At 36.9% G+C, this 22,524-nt stretch overlaps 1 protein-coding gene across 2 annotated transcripts in view; it reads left to right on the forward strand.

The window, feature by feature from the left end:
- The window catches only part of EMCN (endomucin), a 93,510-nt gene extending 80,290 nt beyond the window's left edge, over positions 1–13,220 (forward strand). Inside the window, exons 10-13 of one of the 2 annotated variants that reach the window (XR_003002022.1) lie at positions 377–438; positions 6,003–6,076; positions 8,312–8,413; positions 12,267–13,220. Coding sequence is in view for 1 of the 2 variants with exons in the window: in XM_024736194.1 (XP_024591962.1) it covers positions 377–438; positions 6,003–6,037 (97 nt within the window). In the remaining variant the exon portion in view is untranslated. The remainder of the gene's footprint in view (positions 1–376; positions 439–6,002; positions 6,077–8,311; positions 8,414–12,266) is intronic. The other variant, XM_024736194.1, reaches the window with a different exon arrangement.
- The last annotated feature ends 9,304 nt before the right edge of the window (positions 13,221–22,524 follow it).

Genomic DNA, 22,524 nt, shown 5'->3' on the forward strand with positions numbered 1-22,524 from the left:
CTGTGTGCCGCTCGGCATGAGGGATGTTAGTTCTCCCACCAGGGATCGAACCTGTGCCCCCTGCATTGGGAGCGCGGAGTCTTAACCACTGGACTGCCAGGGAAGTCCCTACGTGACCCATCTTGATGTTTAATTTAGCTGATGATCATCACCATAACAGAATAACAGAGATTTATTGGCTTGATTCCAGAAATGAAAGTGCTGTAAAAGTATATGTGTCTGTACATGAAGAAACACAAGTTTTGCCATAGAAACACTTAAAAATATATATGCACGTGTATCTTCTTCTTTCTGTTTGTATCATGTTTACTTTCCTTCACAGATACGTAATGCTAATTACTGTGGCGCTAACTTAATGTTTTCTGTTCCCAAATAGACCTCAGTCCGATAAAGAGAGTGTGAAGCTTCTCACTGTTAAGACAATTTCTCATGAGTCTGGTAAGCTCCCAGATTGTCAATTAGATGAAAAATGGTTATTTCAAAATCTAACTTGGATTTTGTTCATGTGAACATAACCAAAAAGCATAACTTCTCTAGAAAAACTCAATCATTAACTCCCAAGAAATACAAAATTCTCCTATGAAGGAAAGATGAGCCCTAGAAATATCATTTTTGGTAAGATTATTAGACCATCTGGCTTTTGGAGGTTGCATGCAGATGTGTTCTAAAGAATGGGTGGTGACTACAGGCATTTTCTATTCTGCGGTAGTGGCAGAAAAAACACTAAGTGTGCCGCAGGGTTTTTTTTAAAGTATTGCTGTTGTTTTGTTTCATTTTTGGTAATGGCTGTGTACAGTCAACTGGAACTAGGATTCATCAGTTAAAATGTATATCATATTTTATATCACTTCAAATACTTTAATTGAGCTTCTCAGTAAGGACAAAACACAATTTCCTACTGATAAAATTTACATTTCTTTTTTCTAGTTTCTTAGGTTTTGATTTTGTTTGGTTTGCAATCTAAAAAGATTTTCAAAATACAGATATGGTTTGTATGAATTATATTTGTATCGAAAGCAATGAAAAATGAGATGCTAGTTTTTAAAAATTAAAAAAACATAGATTACGTTTTTGTTTTGAGTAAACAAAATATTTAAAACATCAATATGACAAAAAAATAAAAAGTAAATAAATAAAAAGTAATTGAGTTTTATGAAACAATCTATGTGGCTCTAATTTAAATATCAAGTTACATCAAGACATTTACTATATTCAGTCCCCTCAATTTTACCTATACAAAATACTCCCACAATACATATGTTATGTGAAGTGAGAGCTATCAGATGATAAACATTATAAATATGTTGCAAAAACCGATTTTGTAAAACAAAAGGCTATAAATATAGTCCCAATTGAAGAGCAAGGTATCAAAGGCTGAATAAGGTCCCCATTTCAGGTAGGAGATTCTAACTAGAACAAACTACAACAGATAAACAAAAGAGGTTGAAAAGCAAGGGCACCCAAAATCTGCAGCGACATGGCCAGATCCCTCATGGGAGCCATTTTCTTTTAAGAGAGACTTTCATTCTTGTATCTCTTACACATTTCTTTATTCCCACACTGTTCTATTGAAGGTAACCATATGAATGAATGAAAGAGTAAAATTCCTCCACAGGATAATTGGAAACCACTCACCAGTTTCTCCTGGCTGTTTACCAGCCTTGACTAAGTAGCTGAGCCTATTCTACTTGGTCAAGGAAAACCTCCAGGCAAGGAGACTAAACGTGAACCAGTCCTGAGTAAGGTTATGAAGGACCCGGAGTGCGACTACACCATTTATCAAGAAAAGTTCTCAGAATCTGCCTGTGACTTGTGAGCAGCATGACAACCTGTAATTTCATGCACACTCCTTTATCCCCTCGGGATTTAAACCGAACACTGGGCAGCTTCTAGGGGTCTCCAAGCTGTGGACCAGAAGCCTCCGTATAGGAGCCCTTGGCTCTCCTGGTGAGGAGGGGCCTGAGATCAGGATCACCTGCTCTGCTACCTGTTTCTACCAGGGAAATGACAATTGACACCAGAATCGCGTTTTTCAGGAGGGGGAATCCACAGAGAATTGTGTTTCTTGGTTGCAAATTTGCTTTCTGATTCTTCTTCAAGGCCCAAGGATAATTCTGTGTAAGCTACTATCTCCCACCCTCATACTAACTGCAATAATAAGTGGGTAGATCACGGTGGGATAGTTAAGAAGACCCTTTAACTACCCAAAGTTCCTTTGCTTCATAAGTAGCTTTTCAGGTCATAGGTCTAAGGAGGAAATATTAGTATGGAAATAATAAGATCTAGTCTCTGGTACTTTTATTTCTGCCAAGCTCAAGTTAGGAAGCACACTTCTTTTAATAAAATAATCTCTCAAAAGTCAACCTAGCTGATTATAGAAAATATTTGGTAATGGGGAAAACTAAAATGGGTGACTCTGAGTTGATTTCAATAGCCTAGAACTGATAATCTAAAACAATGCCCTCCAAATTCTCTTTGTACTACCACAGTTTTTATTAAAGTCTGTCCACCATTAACAGGATTTGATGGTTCCTGAAACACCTGCAAACAAATCTCTTTCTACCTTCTTTCAAAACTTATTCAAATATGCTTTCGTTATAAAATTATGCTCACCATACTCAACAGAAATTACATTATTATAATTATTTTCACTTAAATATCTCTTCCCTAATAGTGACATCATTCTAAAATATAACTAGAATAGTCTGAAATGATTAGGTTTTATATAAGTTCACAGGTTTAGCCTAAATTTCCACTATCTCCTATATAAAAATTTTTAAAGAGTTAAAAAATACAGAAAAAGAATTTGATAGAATATGTGACTATTCACCACTCGGAACCGATGATTGTTACATATTTCATATTATGTGCTACATGGCCTAAGGGACATAGTATTAATTAATGCACCAGTGTGGGTAACAACATGAAATTTGAGATTCAATGGTCTTAAGAATTCATTGGATTGGTCAGTATGTCAATTTATAAACTCTGGTCTTATATCTCAAAATCAATTTTGCCATTTTAGAGGTCAATATATCATGTTTCCAAGGAAACAGAGCTCTGCAGCAACTCACCTTCAGGGGAATGCCAGTGGATGCTAAATTTTCTGGGTTTCTACAAGCCTCTATGTGTAATGGTTATTGTTCTGAGTATTTTCTCTGGATAAGACAGTTCCTTGCCTCAAGTCCTCCTCCTCTAATTGGCCATGGTGTTCATCCATCCACACTTCCTGCTTCTTCTAAATACGTTCTTTCTCAAGCAGGGTTCTTCCATTGAAAATGTGGCCCATAACATTTAAAATTTGATTATTTCAATTGGGAGCTTTCTTTAATGTAAAAGAGAAAGCCTACTAGGGCATACACAAGAACGTGCTTTCAGAAAAAAATGAGCACCAAACATAGCAGATCACGGAGTCCTTTATGAGAACATATAAGATGCCACTCAGGTTTAGTAAGAAGTCTTCCAAGTTAAACATCCTCATGATTTACTACAAAATATACATGTGACATGATGCATTTTAAAGATGATTCCCACTTACACCACTCCTCAGAAAGTTAACGTACATTATCTCATTTTTAACATGTAAGGCTATACAAATATGAAGAAAATTGCCTAAATTAAGGAATACATGATTCCACAAAAAAAAGAAAATACTGTATCACTGAATTTAATTTCAAAGCATCACTTGGTTTTGAACTATTTGGAGGAAGAAAAAGCAGATCTGAAGCCATTTATAATTTTCCTTTGCTTAGAAAACTCTGATAAGTTTTAATTACTTAAGATTAAGTTCCAACACTTTAGCACGTCTACAAGGCCTTTCATGATGTGCCAGATTTCACTTGCTCAAATTTTGAACCATTTAATAACATGTACTTCCCAGATGTCACTCATCTCCTATCCTCTGTGTTCCTCACTGAGCTCAAGCTCTTTTGAAGGAGGAGACAGCACCTTGGTCTCCTTTGTCACTCCCACCTCCCCTCCTACGCATTGTGGTAATTACATATTATTCATATATTATTAGTATACTAATACTAATTAGTATGTTATGGTAATTATTAAATGTACAGTTACTTTTCTGTTTATTTATGTTTTACAAACGTTCATTAACAACTGGAAATGAACAACTGTAAAGATGAGGGAAAGATTCATAGATGTATAAAACCATACAGAGATTCGGCATCTGTCTTCACAGCCCTTCAATAGTTGTTGCGTCAATCTCTGCATTTACACCAAGACTTCCTTGACTGTCCCAGCTGTACATGGTCTTTCTCTCCTCTAACTGTTGATTGGCAAGCATGCACTACTGCCTTGAATATCTCTTCGTGGCTTAAACTGCCATTTTAATATTTGACCACGTTATGCATAATGGAGAATGGGGGAAAATGGAGAATAGAAAAGAATTAAAAATTACTTATGAGAGAAAACCTTGATATGATCAGTATTGGCATTTGGTGTATTTCTTTCCAGTTGTTTTTTTCTAGGTGTATATGTACTTTGTTTGCTTTTACCGTATATATCATTATTGTAACTGTTATTTGAATCATATGGTTATTGAATCTTTCCACACTTTCTATTCCCAGTTAGACAGACTTTGGGAGGTATTAAGAATTGAAGTTTTTCATATGATTTGTTTTACATGACTCTGGCAGACAGCAGGGGTTCAATAAATGTTTCTTTTGTTTACTTCTTATTCCTGTACTTTATAGCCATGGATTCCAGGACATGCCGTGCTTTTTGTTAAATAAACAGTAGTGAGCAAAGGGTTGTAGTGGGGCAGGGGCTGTGAGGGCTGTTGCTCTGAGCCTGACATTTTTTGAAGCAGAAGACTTGAGGAACTCTTGAAGGGGAGCCCCAGGTTTGTTCTTCTTAGGTCTCTGGTACTATTTACTATCACCATGACAGTGCAGGTAATGGGTGACATCAATGGAGTCCCCAGAAGACTGGTTTCTTAGCTGGCAGATAAAAGCTGGAGCAAAACAATGACATTTGTTCTCAAAGCTGGACACTTGGACCCATACTGCTTTTATATAATGTGACTGCTGTTGTTACTTGAATCTACATGAAAGACACAGGTAATGTGGAATGCTTTGAACACAAATCCAAGAGCAAGTAAAAATGCTTGGGGGCTTCCCTGCTGGCGCAGTGGTTAAGAATCCACCTGCCAATGCAGGGGACACAGGTTCGAGCCCTGGGCCGGGAAGATCCCACATGCCACGGAGCAACTAAGCTCATGTGCCACAACTCCTGAGCCCGCGTGCCTAGAGCCCGTGCTCTGCAACAAGAGAAGCCACCGCAATGAGAAGCCTGAGTGAGCACCTCAATGAAGAGCAGCCCCTGCTTGCCGCAACTAAAGAAAGCCCCCGTGCAGCAACGACGACCAAAATTAAATTAAATAAATAAATTTTTTAAAAAAGTGCTTGGGGCCTCTCAGCTCCCCATCATCCTAAGTTAATATTTATCTTATTTATCTTTAAAATATTTATCTTTATATTGATGATGGAATAACATGGTTATTTTGAGCAATGTTCTCTGTGCTGCTTTGTATGTCACCAAAGTATTCATGTTGGCCTATAAATTCATTTTCACAAAACTCTCACTGAATTATCTAAACAAAGGACCCTAGAATGTTTTCCTGATAAAATGGCATTTTAAATATACGATGTAGTTTTGCTCAGGCAGAGCCAGCTTATGGAACAAGCAAAATTCAATAACTTACTCCCTAGGGCGCCTCTCTTGCTATCACCTCCCAACTCACACCCCCCATCTGCAGGGAGTGAGTTAGCATTGCTCCTCTAGGGTAAAAATAAACAATGGCCGAATAAAGCTCATAAATCTTGGTGAACAATTTCCAGGCAACACCAAGAGGTAAGTTGTGGCTCTAATGACGTTCTTGAAGGGAAATTGGACTTTCCTTGAAAAACAGAAAACAAGCCAAGAAACTTTTATTTTCATCGTTATTCACTCTCTGAGCTTATAGATCAAAGCATATCTTCTGCTTTTAGGTGAGCACTCTGCACAAGGAAAAACCAAGAACTGACAGCTTGATGAATCCTCTCCACACCTGGGCGATAAATATGTAAGTTCCCTAATTCCACTCACTGAGATACTCGTTAATATCTGTTTCGTTAGCCTGCTGCAGCCCAGATTATTGTTAAAGACTTTTATAACCTGAAAAGTTAATAGCTTGTGTCAGTTAAACCATCATTTTCTATTTGTCTAAAAACAAACTCTAAGAACACTTGCCTGAGAAATAAATGTCTGGGGGGCTGTAGAAGATTCTTCCAGTTGCCCTGCCTACCTCAGGAATGATACAATTCCTCCTTTCTGCCTGTTGGTAATGCTTCCTCATAGATGCAGTTTGCCTCTGCCTGGGTCAGCATATATATACTTAACAGTGGCAGTTAGACAGGGTTCTATTGCTAAGGAAGATTTGCAGGACCCAAAATGACAGTAAAAAAAAAAAAAATAGTATATGACATAGGAGCTGCATTAAGGTAAGAATGTGCATCACAGCCAAAGGCTGGCTCAGGGAGAGGGGTCCAGAGATTCCAGGTGGGAGGTCCAATTGTCCTCTCTCAGTAAGAACCGTACCCAGATGTACTTTCTCTCTGGAGCCAGGAACCATGGATGTGTGCACAAAGTACCTCAAACAAGGTGATCCAAAATGCACTCTCAGCTGGGGCTTCTTATACAGTAAGTTCCCCGCATATGAACCTTCAAGTTGCGAACTTTCCAAGACGCAAACATGCGTTCCATCAATGTCAGGCATGAGTGAAACTGCACTCTGTCTCCTATTCCTAACGACCTTTCAGCTCTACCATCTCCCACCTCCTCTCCCTCCTCCAGTCAGTAACTCCTCTTGCCTGTTCACTCGATGCCGGCCCCTGTAGGCCAGCTGTGGTCCTGTACTACTGTACTTTTCAAGGTACTGTACTGTAAGAGTAAAAATGTTTCCTTCATTTTTTGTTTTTTTTAATGTATTATTTGTGTGAAAAGTATTATAAACCTATGACAGTACAGTACTATACAGCTGATTGTGTTAGTTGGGTACCTAGGCTAACTTTGTTGGACTTACGAACAAACTGGACTTACGAACAAACTGGACTTACGAACACACTCTTGGAACGGAACTCGTTAGTATATAGGGAACTTACAGTACCCAGATGGTCATGTAGGTACATTCTTGCTGTATAACTAGATGAGCAACAGAGCCCTCCAGGTGTCTCAATGAGACCAGATGCAAGGTGATCAATCTCATTACATTAATTGTTAATCAATGAATAACTGAAGCCTCTCAAAACTATGATCACAAGCAACTGCTATTCTGTGTGTTCCATTCTTTGACCAGGAGTCAGTGCAATGCAGGTACATGTCTTATTTCAGTAAAACAACTCAGCCCGATTTCAGGCCTGCTGGAATTAACCTTTCCAGCTTAGCATGGGACCGTCTTTTGCTTTTCTAGAATTGGGTAAGAAAAGTTTCTTTTGACTTATTTTTCACAAGCAGCATTGATTAAGTGCCCTCACAATTAGGGTTTGATAATTTTTAGAACCTGCAGAGAAATTTACCCTTTAGCAACTAATAGTAAAAAAGCAAAAGAACAGATAAATAGGTGTATGCCCAGAATTGGCCTACACACGATGGTAGTCACTCTGGGTAGCGTCCGGGGGGAATATCATTGTTATGCCCACTACCTATGTCTACTTCCCAGCACAAAGACAGTGCTGTTATGGATACTCAGCCAGTGTTTATTGAATAAATGATGCCAGCCATGCTTCTCTGGCCAGGAGCAGGAGACGTAAACAAAGGAGTGTCATCCAGACATGCATCAGTGTCAGAATTTCATCCTTGTCTAGCCAGCAAGGGGTGGGTTAGGATGAGAGGAATCTGGGCCTTTGCCTATCCTTTTGCAATGCACTCTTTCAGATGCAAGATTCAAGAACCTGAGAAGTGTGAGAAATTTGTGGAGACGTGGTCCAGCCCTCTCTAGTATATGGCAAGCTTCCTTCCGTACAAGCTATGGTTTCTTTGCAATCCTGTGGCTAGTAAAAGGATGCTTTCCAGATTGTTAAAATGCTCAAATCTTAGTGACTAATTGTCCAGTTTGGAGGAAGAAGAAGTCTTCTGTTCAGTTGGAAAGAGAAAGAAAGAAAAGTCTCTATGCAGGAGACAGTCTCTATACAGAAGAAAAGGAAGAGTACTGACCCAAACAAGCTCAACAAAATGAATTATTATCCAACTCCCATTCCTTTCAATTTTTGTACTTGAAAAAATATTCCTAGCCTCTAATCTCATGTCTTTTGATTTGCAGAGGTAAATAGCTTCTGTTGCCTTTCTGAGTAATTGTGGAATTACATAACAATGTTCTGAAGAGTAAAGATGAAAGTAATGGGAAGAAACATATTTGAAATTGGTCAGTTCTATTGTCTATTTGTCTTACTCTTTTTCAATATATTTCTATTAGCAACCATTGTACTTTAAATGTAGTAACCGCTGAGTACTTGCTTTCTCCTAGAAATCAGATATCACCTAGAAATAAGATATCAACTCGGAAATTCAGGATAAATAGGAATGCATTTATCAGAACTAGAAGTTGAGAAAAGAAATTGAGAAGTCTTTGGATTGGTATGCAACCGCAAACACTGATATGGAAACATTCACTCATGTTAAAATTTTTCACCTCAGGATACATTTCTAGATGTATTTAATGCTGCTGCTTCATATAAAGATCATCTATTTTGTGCTGACTGTTATATTTAATGGAATTCCAAAATACCTTTAATCTATGACCCTTGCCCTCTCTGCAAAGCTTTGTCTAGTGAGAACATGAAATCGCACATAAGAAATAAGAAAATAGAGAAAAAAATTAAAAAGCTATATGGGCATGATTGATACAATTGATCAATTCAATCTAGTTCTAAAATCTCTTAAGACTTTTATGTCAACAAGAGGAAGGTTGATAGGAGTTTCAAAAACTATTATCTTTCACTGCAGATTTATTGCTATATTTAGGGACCATAATTTATTTAGAATAAGAAAATGATTATTTTAGTTTAAACTTTCCCTGTATAATTCATTTTCCTCCCAGCTATTAGCTGATACCTCCCTCAAAATGGCTATTAGTACAAAAGTAACTTGGGGTAAGTTTTGAAGGCCGCTGGAATCAAAGATTAGAGATACATTAGCTGTATGTACTTCTATACATATTTGTGCTCACTTGTAATGCAAATATGCTCTGTTATCTTCTTCTGAGATTAATTCTTTTATGACAAGAGATTAATTATTTTATGACAAAGTGACAAGGAATTGATTTGCTGTTACATAGGACTTCTGCTAAGGCCAGAATTTTTATGCCAAAATGTAGAGCAGGAAAGCACATCCTTTTCTTACTGATGCCAACAAATGGTCTGAACAAACTGGTTAATAACGAGTGTGAAGGGACATTAGCTAATAATATCTATATGGGGAAAATATATTAAAAAACTAAATGTAAAAAAAAGTAGAAGAAAAATTTGTTAGGTTGTGTTATGTGTCTGATTAAGAATTTTCAGACCAGGAAACAATATAACACAATGGAAATAATAGGAATTCTACTACATCATGACTTAAAATTTCCAAACATAAAAATTATCATAAAGAAAACTATAAATTATAAATCGGGAATATGTTTGTCATAAATATGAGACCAATTCATTAGTATTTTAAATATACAAAGACAGTTATATACATCAGAAATTTTTTAAATGAGCAAAGGCCAGGAACAGGCAATTCACAGAGGAGGAAATAAAAATGGTAATATAAAATGATAGAAGAGTTCCTGTACTATTACTAATCAAAAATGGAATTAAGACCAAAAAAATTATAACCTTCAATTACTTGAGTTTTCCTTCTTCTAATTTTTAAAAATCATACTGGTGAAGCAAATAGTACATGCTGCATTTGACAGTATAAATTGGATTAACTGAATTAATCTTTCCAAAGAGCAGTTTGGTAATATTCACTAAGAGACTTAAAATATTCACATTTGTCACCTAGTAATTTCACTTCTAGGAAATTTTCAAAAGGAAATTATCTGAAATGTGATTAAAGATTAATATACAAAGAATGGTAGCAAACATTTAGAAACAGCATGTCCAGTGGTATGGAAATTTCAGATAAATTAGGTATGATCCAATCAATGACATTATACAACTAGCAAAAGTGATTATCAAGACAATTTTTAAATTGCATGTAGACATGTCCAAGATATATCTTAAATGAGGGGAAAAACAATTTTAGAACTGAAAAGAAAGTCTTTTGATTGTTCTGAGAGCAATCCTGTGCTTTAGAAGGGAGGAGACCTACTGCCACCTGGCCGCTCCCTCTCCAGTAGGTCTCCTGTCCGTTCTGTTCCAAGCCACCTGCCAGTTTAAGAAGTGAGGGGGAGTTTCAGATCAACGAAGAACCAAGGGGCAGCAAGACCAATAACTTGTATGAAAGTCTCATCCCACAGATCCTCAACAAAGTGGAATGTTACCCATTTCTATTTTTCTTGCAGATGCAATTCACTGTACTTCTGTACTTTTCTAAATGATACCCTTGATAATCTAAAAGCATCTTGGTGAACTTCCAGAAAAACTTAACATGTTCTTCAATTATTTTTCTTACATTTTAAAATGAAGAATGAGGGCTAAAAAGAAAACATCACAAGTAAAGCAAGATTTATTTTCTGATCCTAGTCTATGGCCTTCAACAAATTTCCTTATAATGCTTTGCAGTAGGTTCCACATCTATAAAACCAGGATAGAATGACCTTTGCTCCTAGAACCATTGTGCTTCTTTGCTTATAAAGTGTTGTCAATATGATTAAAGAATCTATCATGGGGGCTTCCCTGGTGGCGCAGTGGTTGAGAGCCAGCCTGCCAATGCAGGGGACACGGGTTCGTGCCCCGGTCTGGGAGGATCCCACATGCCGCGGAGCGGCTGGGCCCGTGAGCCATGGCCGCTGAGCCTGCGCGTCCGGAGCCTGTGCTCCGCAACGGGAGAGGCCACAACAGTGAGAGGCCCGCGTACCGCAAAAAAAAAAAAAAAAAAAAAAAAAAAAAGAAAGAAAAAAGAAATGCCCTGCTTTACAGTCCTTTCCACAGACTAAGGCTTGATCTGGATCCTGTGTCCACTCTCTGTTCTTCCAACTGTCCCGCAAGACACAGTAACCAGTGTCCGGCTCCCGCACTGCAAGGCAGCAACGCAACCATCCCTAGCAAAGGTCCTGCCTCACCGACCATGCCATGAGGGAGCAAGATGCAGGTCTCCACGCTGGTCCACTGCCCACCCTCACCCCCACCATATCATCCTCCTCCCAGACTCCAGCAAACCACCAGCACTGCCATCAGCAGCACGACAGCACCTACCCCGCCATGCCGGGCATGTGCCCCTTTCCCAGTTAAAGCACAGAAGCTTCCATCTCCTGCTGTTTCGGGGCGCCAATACAGAAAGTTCTTTCTGTACCGCAAACAAGAAAACCCAAAGTAATAAACCAAAGCCCTGACTCTCCTTTCTGTGAAGGAGAAGTGCAGAGTTGCCTCTTCACTCTTCTCCCTGATAAGTACACGGAAGCAAAGCATGAAAGTTGCCAATCAATTCCTTAATTACTCACATTGTTACCGCAAGCAACAGACCTCAAACGATGTCGCGTTAGTGATAGGGTGCGGTGAAGTGCTTTAATCAGAAGAGGAATACGATGAGATTTGTGCTTGAGACACATCACTCAGTGTTCAGTGTGGAAGATTAATTCAACAGGAGTAAGACTGGAAGGGGAGAGGTCAGAGGGCTATTCCAGTATTCCCCGGGAAAAGAACAAGGGCTTCACCAGGTCTGCAGATACAGTAGGGATACAGAGGAAGAGGCAGAATAGAATAAAGAATTGTCTGGAAGGTGACATTCTCCAGAGGTAGGGATTGTGTGAATGTAGGCATTGGGGAAGGAGAACTATTAGGGGTATAGATTATGCCCACACATCTAGCATGAGTGCCCGGATGGATCATGAAGGTAAGAGCAAAGATTGGAATTACGGAGCAAGAGAGAATAGGTTTGGGAGGCAGTCTAGTGGGTTTCCTTTCAGACTTGTTGAGGTTGAAGTGCTTATGAGACATTCCAGTGACTCTACTGGGTGGAAAAATTCAGCTGGTCGCTAACATTTCTTACCAAGGGATGGTGTCCCCAGCATCTCTACGTCTTCACTTTCTTGGAATCTGACCTTTTTTGTTTCCCCCTTTCCCACCCCACAGGCTTACTCTTCAGCTTCTGTGTTCCTCGGTTAGAAAGGGAGAAAGCCCTGTGGATTCAATCCTGACCTCCAATCCTGCTCGCCAGTATGCACCTGTCCCAATAAAGTGATGTCCAGATGACACGCAATAATCTAAGAGAACTGGAAACCATCCTGGGCCTCTCCTGTCCTTTAAGATGTGAAAAAACACATTACCACATTTTATAGGAACATTCCTAGGGGAGGGAATTTTAGGAGGGGCATCTGTGAGCAGGTAACCTGACAGCCCAGGCAGGTGCCTTCACTGATGAAATGACTGTCCCTTGAGTTTAGAGTTTTCAGAACTAACATTTCTTATCCACGGAGACTTTCCTACTTTCTCAGTGTTCTTTTATTACCTAACGTTTGTATTTATTGTTTTCTACTATGTTAATGCAGGGAAAATTTGCAAGTGTATTATTAAATATTGGGTCAAAATCCTGCCATGCCACTTTGTACATAAAGATATTTTATTCATACTTACATGTGTTACTTTTCATGAATAATTGCTGTACTCAACACACTAAAAATATGATAATATGACTGTGAAAATGGCAATGATATTGTCTTCCCATAATTATGAGTATTTTTGGATTATTAGACTATGAGAGCTCACTAATGAAAGGCATCTAATAAGTGAGAAAGGGACAAAGGATTCACGTATCAGACCCTGTTCAAGGGAAGTCAATTTACCATTTCTTTGGTCTTTCTCTTTGTAATTCACACTATGTGACAAGGATGTAAGGGCATTTATGACACTGTACTGCATTCATTATGAAGATAACAGGACTGTGATTTTTCATAATCGATTTGATTGACACTATCTCTGTGCATTTTTATTTTCTTTTAGAAATGTATTGATTTGTTCTAGCAATCATTCTTAAATCTCCAGTTTGTAGAAACCAACATTTCATAAATACATAATTGTGATATTATTTTTCAGTGTATCACTTTCCTAAAAATACCATATGATTATAGCTGCCGCTCCATCAGGGTCAAATTCTTCTGTTGAAGGCTGAATGATAAACCTTGACCACTCCTTGGACACAAGGGATCAAGACATCATGATGGCTGAAGTTCTGTGGAAAGTTTTGGAACGAAAACGCTGCCTGGGGCAGCTCTTTAACTTTTATGATTGCCTAAGCTGATTTCAGTGCTAAATTATCCTAGTGATACGAGGACAATGTAGTAGAGACAGAGGGTACATTTAAAACTACCTTTTACAATTTATTTTGTTGCAGTGTATTTTAAAATGTTCAGCGTTGAGGATTATGTGAATAATCACTTTGGTTTTTGCTCCCTGATGTCTGCACGACTTCTAATCAAGGACACCAAACAAGAATACTTATATTTTTTACTGGTGCCTCTTTATGTTTCTTTGAGAAGAAAAATGGGGAATAAAAAAGAAAAAGAACAACAATAGGGTATAGAAAAAGGCTAGGATCTCCAGTACCTACACTTTCCCTTGAGGGATGCTTTGCCCATGCTTAACTCTAACCTAGAAGTCTTTAAATGGGTGCAGCAGTGGCTAGAGCATGCCAACCATGGAGCATTTGTCTTCAAAAGAAAAATATTCCAACACCCCCAGAATACTTTACAGAGCAAAAGCATTGTTACACAGAATGTAGTAAAGATACAAACTCTTCTGCAATTTAAATTACTACAAGTGATATGCTATTTTGACTTCTAGAAAAACCATTTTCTTGACCTTTAATAAATATTGTTCGAAGGGAGTTTATAAGGATCAGGAAGAAGGAAAGCTTTTTAAACATAATGAAAGAATGAAATTCACTCTAGTTCAAGAATTATACATAAGGAATATGCTTTATACTTACAACTATAGCATTAAATCTTTAAAAAGTCAAAGTGATAAGAGGATTGAGATATTTGCAGAGATATTCATGGCATTTTGTAAAGTCAATCTCAAAGGTAATGTCTGCATTTTTATAAGTCAACTTGAATGTCTGTTGAAATAAGGCACTTGGTTTTCAAGCCAAAATTATCATTAATCAGATGTTTTTTAAATTATCTGATTTAGATGATTTACTTTTTTTTGCAGCGCCCCCCTCCCACCCCACCCCCGCCCCTACTATTTTTATGCCTGATTTCTTAGAAGTTTTTTATTCTGATATACAGTTCAAATGTCACTGCAGCCAAGGAAAAAATGTATTTAGATCAAAGGCAAACCTTTCTGTGTGTTTGTTCTGCATGACAATATGAATATAATTTAAGTCTATCAATAGTCAAAACATAAACAAGAGCTAATTAACTGTTGTCATCTAAGAATAAGCGGATGTTGCTGTCTGACACACTGGCTGTGATCAGTCAGCAGAGAAAGACTTCTAAATTCCCCTTGCTGAGCTGAAATATTCCCTTACATATCTGACAAATCTGTATCTTATTTCTTGTCTACCTGCCAAACAAGTTCTTGAGGATCAACTTAGGACACCGACAAACCTTCAACAATGAGCAGGCTAGCTCTTCCGCCTGATTTTTCTCCATCGAGAATTTATGGGGTTCTAAAAAGTCCTTTAAAAGCTGTTTTTTGAGTGGTAGTCTCAAGACTGTGAATTTGTTAATTATTGCCTAATATTGAAGATATCCGTCATTGTGATTAACTAACTAATAAGTACCTTGAGCTGAGAATATGTCATGGATTATCTACAGAACTTCTGGTCAAAATTTCCCCACAAATGCAAACAAGACTTCTCATGTTCCTTTAAATGAGTATACTTTGTCTTTTCTTCAAGGGGATTTATCCTATGGGCCTGAACACCTTTTTCTTGTTCTGGATACTTTTTAAAGGAAAAACAGTTTTGATAAATAATGAAAAAACCTCTATCTTGTTCATCAATATTACATTCCTGAACTTAAAGTCAGAATTCTACCAAAGCGATTACGGATAATATCATTGGTTAGTGACACTGTGTCTGAGGCACTGTTTCCAGGCACTGTGCTAAAACCTTCAAATCTGTCATCTCAGTTAATAAGAAAACAATGATAAGATATAACTTCTAATATTACATTATATTTGTTTTATTATTTTTCTCAGCAGCAGCATATTCATTTTAGATATATGGAAACCAAGACAGAAAATTAAATAACTTATCCAAGGTGGTACAACTAGTAAGCAGTAAAAATTTGGATTCCAACCTAAACCCCAAATCCCTGCTCTTCATCACTTTATTACTTAGTCTTTCTAATCTCAGTTTACCTATATATAAAAACGGGTTAACAATTATGTTCCTGGCTATAGTTAGTGGTAAAAGGACCACTTTACCATCCCATTATAAACAAAGGTGACAAAGTCATGCATTAATCCTATGAAATCTCCAAAAAACCTACCAAAATTAATAAATTGATTTGTAATAGTTGAAGAATATAAGATCAATATACAGAATCAACTGATTTCTTTTATTTAGTAACCAAAAAATGAAAATTAAAAAAATATATATACCATTTACAATTATGCCAGTATATATATAAAATTCTGAGGGATAAATTTTACAAGGTATGTTCACTCCCTGTACACTTAAAAACTGTCAAACTTCTAAGAGAAATTAAAGAATACTAAATCATGCATTAAAAGACTCAGTATTATTAAGATGTCAGTTCTATTCGAATTGATCTACAGATTTATTACAGTTTCAGGCCAAATTTAATTTTCTTCTTTGTAGAAATTGTTAAGATGATTCCAATGTTTATATGGAAATAAAATGGACTTAGAATAGCTAAAACATTTTCTTAAAAGCCTAAATTTGGAGGACTCACAATACTGGATTTAAAAACTTACTTTAAATCGAGACAGTTCAGAACTGACCTAAGAAGAGAATTTAATCAATGAAATAAAATAGAGATTACAGAAAGAATCAAATGTATGCTTTTCTCCTATATACACATGAATATATGGTCAACTGATTTTTGACAAGGGTGCCACAATAATTCAATGGGGAAAGGACAGTCCTCTCAACAAATTGTTCTGGAACTCACGTGATGAAAAAGCAAAGCTCAACACTTACCTCAGACCACACACAAAACTGACTCTAAAGTGTCATAACCTTAAACGTTAAATCCAGATCTATAACATTTGCCTTCCTTAATGTCAGTAAAGATTTCCTAGATAAGGCCCAAAAGACCAAAATTAAAGACAACATCAGTCGAACTTTAAACTAAAAATTCTGCTCTCCAAATGAGCGTTAATAAACTGAAAATGCAAAGCCAAAGGATAGGAGAAAATATTTACATTATATATATCTGACATGGCTTAGATCTAGGACATATAAGGAGCTCAAAAAGCTTAAAAATAAGAAGTCAATCCACTGAAAAACAGAAAAAAATTAGAAAAGACAATTCACTAAAGGGGATGTATGATTTTCTGATAAGCACATGAAAAGACACTCAATATCAGTTATTCATCAGGAAAATGCAAATTTAAAACTACAGTGAGATACCACTACATATCCACAGGAGTGGCTAAAATTATAAAGGCCAACAATGCCAAGTGTTGATGGAAATATGGAGAAACTAGAACTCTCATACATTGCTAGTGGGAATGTAAAATCATTCAACAATTTGAAAAACAATTTAGCAGATTCTTCCTGGGATAAAATTTAAAAAGTTAAATATATACTTCTTATATGACACACCATCTCCACTCATATGTATTTACCCAAGACAAATGAAAACACATGTCATGGCTATACAAAGACCTGTAACCAAAGGTTCATATTAGCTTTATTCATAATAGCCAAATGTTACTAAACAAATTGTGGTATAGTCACACAATGGAATACCACTCAGAAAAAAAATAGAAAAAACTACTAATACACCCAACAAAATGAATCTAAAAAACATTATGCTGCAAAAAAGAAGCCAGACATAGTGGAATGCATATTTTATGACTTCATTTATATGAAGCACTAGGAAAGAAATCAGCCCAGTGGCTGTCTTGAGCCAGGATATAAGGGGAATGCCAAAAGAGAGGGAATTTTTTGAGTTGATAGAAATTTCTGTAGTTTGAGTATGGCATTGATTACAGAGGTGTACATATTTGCCAAAACTCATGCTGTAGACTCAAAATGGGTATATTTTTATATGTAAAATATACCTTAATAAAATTGACTTTAAAGGTATTTTTAATAATTAGTGATGTTGAGCATCTTTTCATGTGCTTTTTGGCCATCTGTATTTCTTTGGAGAAATGTCTGTTTAGATCTTCTGCCCATTTATAGATTGGGTTGTTTTTGGTTTTTTTGATATTGAGCTGCATGACCTGTTTGTATATTTTGGAGATTAGCCCATTGTCAGTTGCATCGTTTGCAAATATTTTCTCCCATTCTGTGGGTTGTTTATGATTTCCTTTGCTGTGCAAAAGCTTTTACGTTTGATTAGATTTTGAGCACCCTTCTCTAGTATCAGGTGTTTGTGATATCTGTGTACGCCCTTGCTCACAAACAGAAACCAAGCCTGTGTGTGTGTGTGTGTGTGTGTGTGTGTGTGTGATAAACTCTGATAAAGGACAGAGTGTCTTTGGCATGCTGGCAATATATTATTAGAGAGCTTCTCCTGCTGCTGTTACAGTACAGTATAATAATGCTGTGTGCATTTAAATTATAAATGTAAGTACAGTACATTATTTATAGCATTTTGCTTGGAACTAAAACTAAAGCAAATGAAAGCACTTAAAACAAAAACTGTCAGCCACTACATTGCTGTTCCCATTGGATTGCCATTTAATGATCTCAAAGAGCTTAGATGAGTTGATAGATTGGAGGAGGCACAGATGAGGTTTTCGCGGGATTTGCAGTGAAACCCACTTATTTGCTGAGTGCGGTACCACTGTTTGTGATATGTGTGCTACAAGAGGCAGGTTTTAACTAATTAGTTTTAATAATTAGTTCTACTAGTTAAGAACCATGATTCAGAAAAGTATTGAACTTCACTTCGACATCCGCGACAGATGAGCCCAGTCTCAACTCCGTCTTGTTGTTGGGATATGGCCACTCCCTGGGATTGCCATGAATTTTTATTTCAAAAGAAGACTAGTTCCTCTAAAATCCTGCTAGCTGAGCTTCCCACTCTGTGGAGGTTTAGAATGTGGAGTATAGAAATGAAGTTGAACTGTCTGGATAGAGAAATGTGGGAAGTTTTCAAAGGTTGAAGTTTTAAAAAAATGTGTGTGGGAAGGGAATAGAAATTGAAATCATCTATTAATACCACATTCTAATAGTTATCAACATCATCATCATCATCCTCAATAAAGTTTTATTACCTCCTACTAGCCCAGGGTATTGTTTTAGACACAGCAGTAACCAAAAGACACCGTAAGTGCTAATTCCCTCTAGGAGCTTATTATGTAGAAGATAATACATATAGTTTAAGAGGAGGGCTCTTTGTGACTTACTGCTAACATGGGCAAGGGAGGTGAAGTGATTAAATGGAAAACTAAATGTTATAGGGCATTGCTTGTTCTCCAAGCTGTGTGCACTGGGCACAGAGCACAGGCATGGAATTAACGATGAGCTCTGCGTTAGAGATGAGCTAGGTTCCATCAGTTTTCCTCTCAATTCTGAGATGGTGATATTAAGGTTTTGAGAAGATTAAGTAAAATAATGCATGCAAATCATTTAGCACAATGACTAGCATATAAACCAAGCACGAAAAACAATGACTTCAAAACAAAACAAAATTAAATGTAGCAGAGGGCTGATACAGACAAATAGTTAAGTATACAAGTTTCGAGCATAAATAGAAGCCACATCCTGGAAAAGTTTTGCCTCTCTTTCTATAGGTGCTGAAGAAACTCTACATGTATTTCAGCCAAGTAGACTCTTATGGAGGCAAGAAATAGTTAAAGGATGATGCCACAGCAGATCTTTTTTGTTTTGCTTTTAAATTAATGTTAATGCAGAAAGGAAGGAAAAGGGCAGAGTCAAAAATATTTCCAAAAGAATATGTGTGATTTTGATGCTGAGAATAGCTCCTTTGAGTGGCACAATGTAATGCCACGGGATTATATTTCCTTCTCTCGGTCTATTTTAGGGGATAGTTTGGGCCAAAGATCAAGAAAGACTCCCTTCTCCTTGCTGAACCCAATTAATTAATAAGGTACTTTACTAAAGCAGTGAAAGGGTCACACCCTTAAGATACAAACATTCATCTAAAGATTTCCAGAAAAGATCCCTTTATTTGCTGCTCAACTCAGTATTAATTAATAATCAACAACTACCCACACTGGATTTTCAAACTGCAGCCACATGAGTCTCTCTCCTGAATTGTTTCAAAGGCCTGAGATTTTCTGTGACTCACCCCACTCTATCCCCATCTTAAAAGGCATGGATTTTTAAAAATTGATTCATCCAGGATCAAGGTCAACAGATCACTGGATCTGTCCTTTGAGGTAACCTGCCAGCTTCTTTTATCCCAAGATGATGAACAGCAATAATAACCAATTACAATTTATACTGTCCAATTATGGGCATTGGGAAGCAGGTTTCCATTATTCTGTAAAAGACATTGCAAAGTTTCATGTAGGCAAAAATCCTCATGAAAGTGCAAGCTATGACAACTTAAGCACATCTTGTACTGTGTCATCTTATACATAAACTTGCCATAATAACCTTGTGGGTGGGTTGGGTTGCTATTATCAATTTTCCCCTTTTTATATATATGGAAACATATGGTTGGCTCCCAGCAAAATAATTTATTGCTAACGAATATGCAGACTGTTTATAAGTGGCCAAGAAAGCTTTGGCTATAATCCAGGTCTTCTGACTTCTAGTTCAAAGCCATTTCCATCAGAGAAGCTGAAATTTATCTTTCCCTAGACTTGAAAGATCAGTTAGCCTACTGACCTTGCCCAGAATGTAATCGTGACTGCTAGATTACCAAAACTGTCATTATTGTCAACAAGAAGTTATTCAGCCAAAGACTTAAAGAGAAAATTCTCTTAACACCTTAGCTTCATGAAGAAAAAAAAGAATTTAATAGGTACTTATTTGGAGACACTTATTATCAGAATGTTTTGGGCTAACAGAATGATTAAAGCTTACATATTCACTGATATCTAAGCAAATTATATCACTAGACTCACAATCCTATGACAACTTTTCTATAGTCTAAAGCAATTCTATTCAATAGAAATGTAATGTGAGCCACATATGTAATTTAAAGTTTTCTAGTAGTCACATCAAAAAATAGAAACAGATGAAATTAATTATTTCAATATATATATACATTAACTATGAAAGAAATACGTTCTTTTTTCAAAACTAAGTCTTTGAAATCAGTTGTGCATTTTACACTTACAGCCCATCTCAATTCAGACTTGCCCACATTTCAAATGTTCAATAGCTACCATGTTTCAAGACTACCATATTGGACAGCACATGTCCACGGAGTCTAGGACCCCCCAATCCTGATATCTAGTAACTCTAATACCCAAAACTAAAAAGAGGGAGCAGGGAGACAAAAATACTTTAAAATATCAAATAGTTCAGAACCAGTGCTTAGTGATAGAATCAAATACTTGTCAAGCTATACAATTAATTCTTCAAAATAAAGTGTTGTCTATATGATTTTTATAAAGGAAAACTGTTAAATTATAAATCAGTTGCCCTACTAGATACTCCCATTCTCCAGTTTTCTTCTCAAAAAAGACTACAACTAGGTTTTTAAATCTAATATACTGCACGTGGACCCAGCAGATATTTCGGCTTGGTATCAATAGTGAGATAACTATTAAGAATATAGTTAGAGATAAGGTAAGATCATTTTCAATTTTATCAACCACTCAGCATGTTGCAAATTGGTAAAGAGGAACCACCTGTGAACCAACAGGGGGCTTATCATTCTCTATCTCTTACACTATAATGTTTCCTTTGAGGCATTCACTCATCTGCATATTCTGTATTCAATTAGTTGTATCTACCTTGAATCTGTGACTCTTTTGTCAGGACATAAACACGATTAGGCAAAGCAAAAAATCTTCCCCAGTCATTATCACTTTGGTTTATGGTCTACCACCCTTCTGAATCTAGTACCGTCCATGAATTCTAGGTTAAAGTTATCCTCAGTGATCCATGGGTAACTGCATTTTCAAAACCCTTCCAGTTATTTTCCACCCTCTTATTTCGATCACAATTAACTACACACAAATCCCTGACTATTCCAGACCCTAGGTATTACTACCTTCCCCAGACATGCTCTTCCTCTTAGACCGCCATCCTCCATAACTCTTAGACTTTATAGCTTTCTCTAAAGACCCACAACAGAATTCAAATGTCACTCCTTCTGTGTCTCATTGTACATTTTATATAACTCTATTATATCTCACAATTGATTGCAATGATTTTAATATAAAAATATATTTGTATATTTAACCTGTGCTCTTTGTATTTACATAGCCACTTCCAAATCCTCATTCCCATGGGGCTGGAAAGAATTCTACCACGGCATAGAGCCAACCTTAATAGGCACTCAATGCATGCATGTGGAATGAACGAGTGACCTTAATACAATTTCTGGCATATCAAAGTTTCCAAATCAAGTCACTAGCCTATGTTATAGCTATAGCCACATTACTAGGTGGGAAGGAAATAAAATTGGCCCTGAAATTTTAACAAAACCTACCTTAATAGGAAAGCCTAGTTTAAAATTTCTTCTGGCTAGCTGTCCTTGATACATTTTTTCCTAATACCCTAGTAATATAACAATGGTGACATACATCAATTTATTAGATGAATTATTTATTGGGAACCTAGGTTGTTCCAAACACTGTCACTATGTCAGAAGTAAAATGGCAAGACAGACATAGCTATTGCCCACTTAGAGGTCAGAGGAAAAGAGGAAAACTCATACATTTGCCTAAAACTAAAATTAAAATGATGAAATGCAACTGGAAAAGGCCCCACAAATACTTTGCTTCTGAAAAGAGAGCAAACCTGTTTCTCTGAAAAGCAAGATAATGGAAAGGAACGTGTCTTTTTATTTCCTCACTGTTTGCCCACTCAAAAAGAGGATATGACCTAACTAAAACATTGAGCATGAATCCTGTGGCTGCGTGGATTCTATTTTTTGAGGCGAGCAAGATGATATTCTCATGCTTCTTCATCCCCAAGACACCCTACCTCTCTTTCTATAATACCTCTCTATTCTCCATGTAGAGACTGCAACACTCAGAAAACAACAGGCTAGAAAGTAGGAACAGGTCTTAAGCACAGGCACAAAAAGAGTCCTAGGAA

Source organism: Neophocaena asiaeorientalis, unplaced genomic scaffold, assembly GCF_003031525.2.
Source record: "Neophocaena asiaeorientalis asiaeorientalis breed wild unplaced genomic scaffold, Neophocaena_asiaeorientalis_V1.1 scaffold7, whole genome shotgun sequence".
Taxonomy (NCBI): domain Eukaryota; kingdom Metazoa; phylum Chordata; class Mammalia; order Artiodactyla; family Phocoenidae; genus Neophocaena; species Neophocaena asiaeorientalis.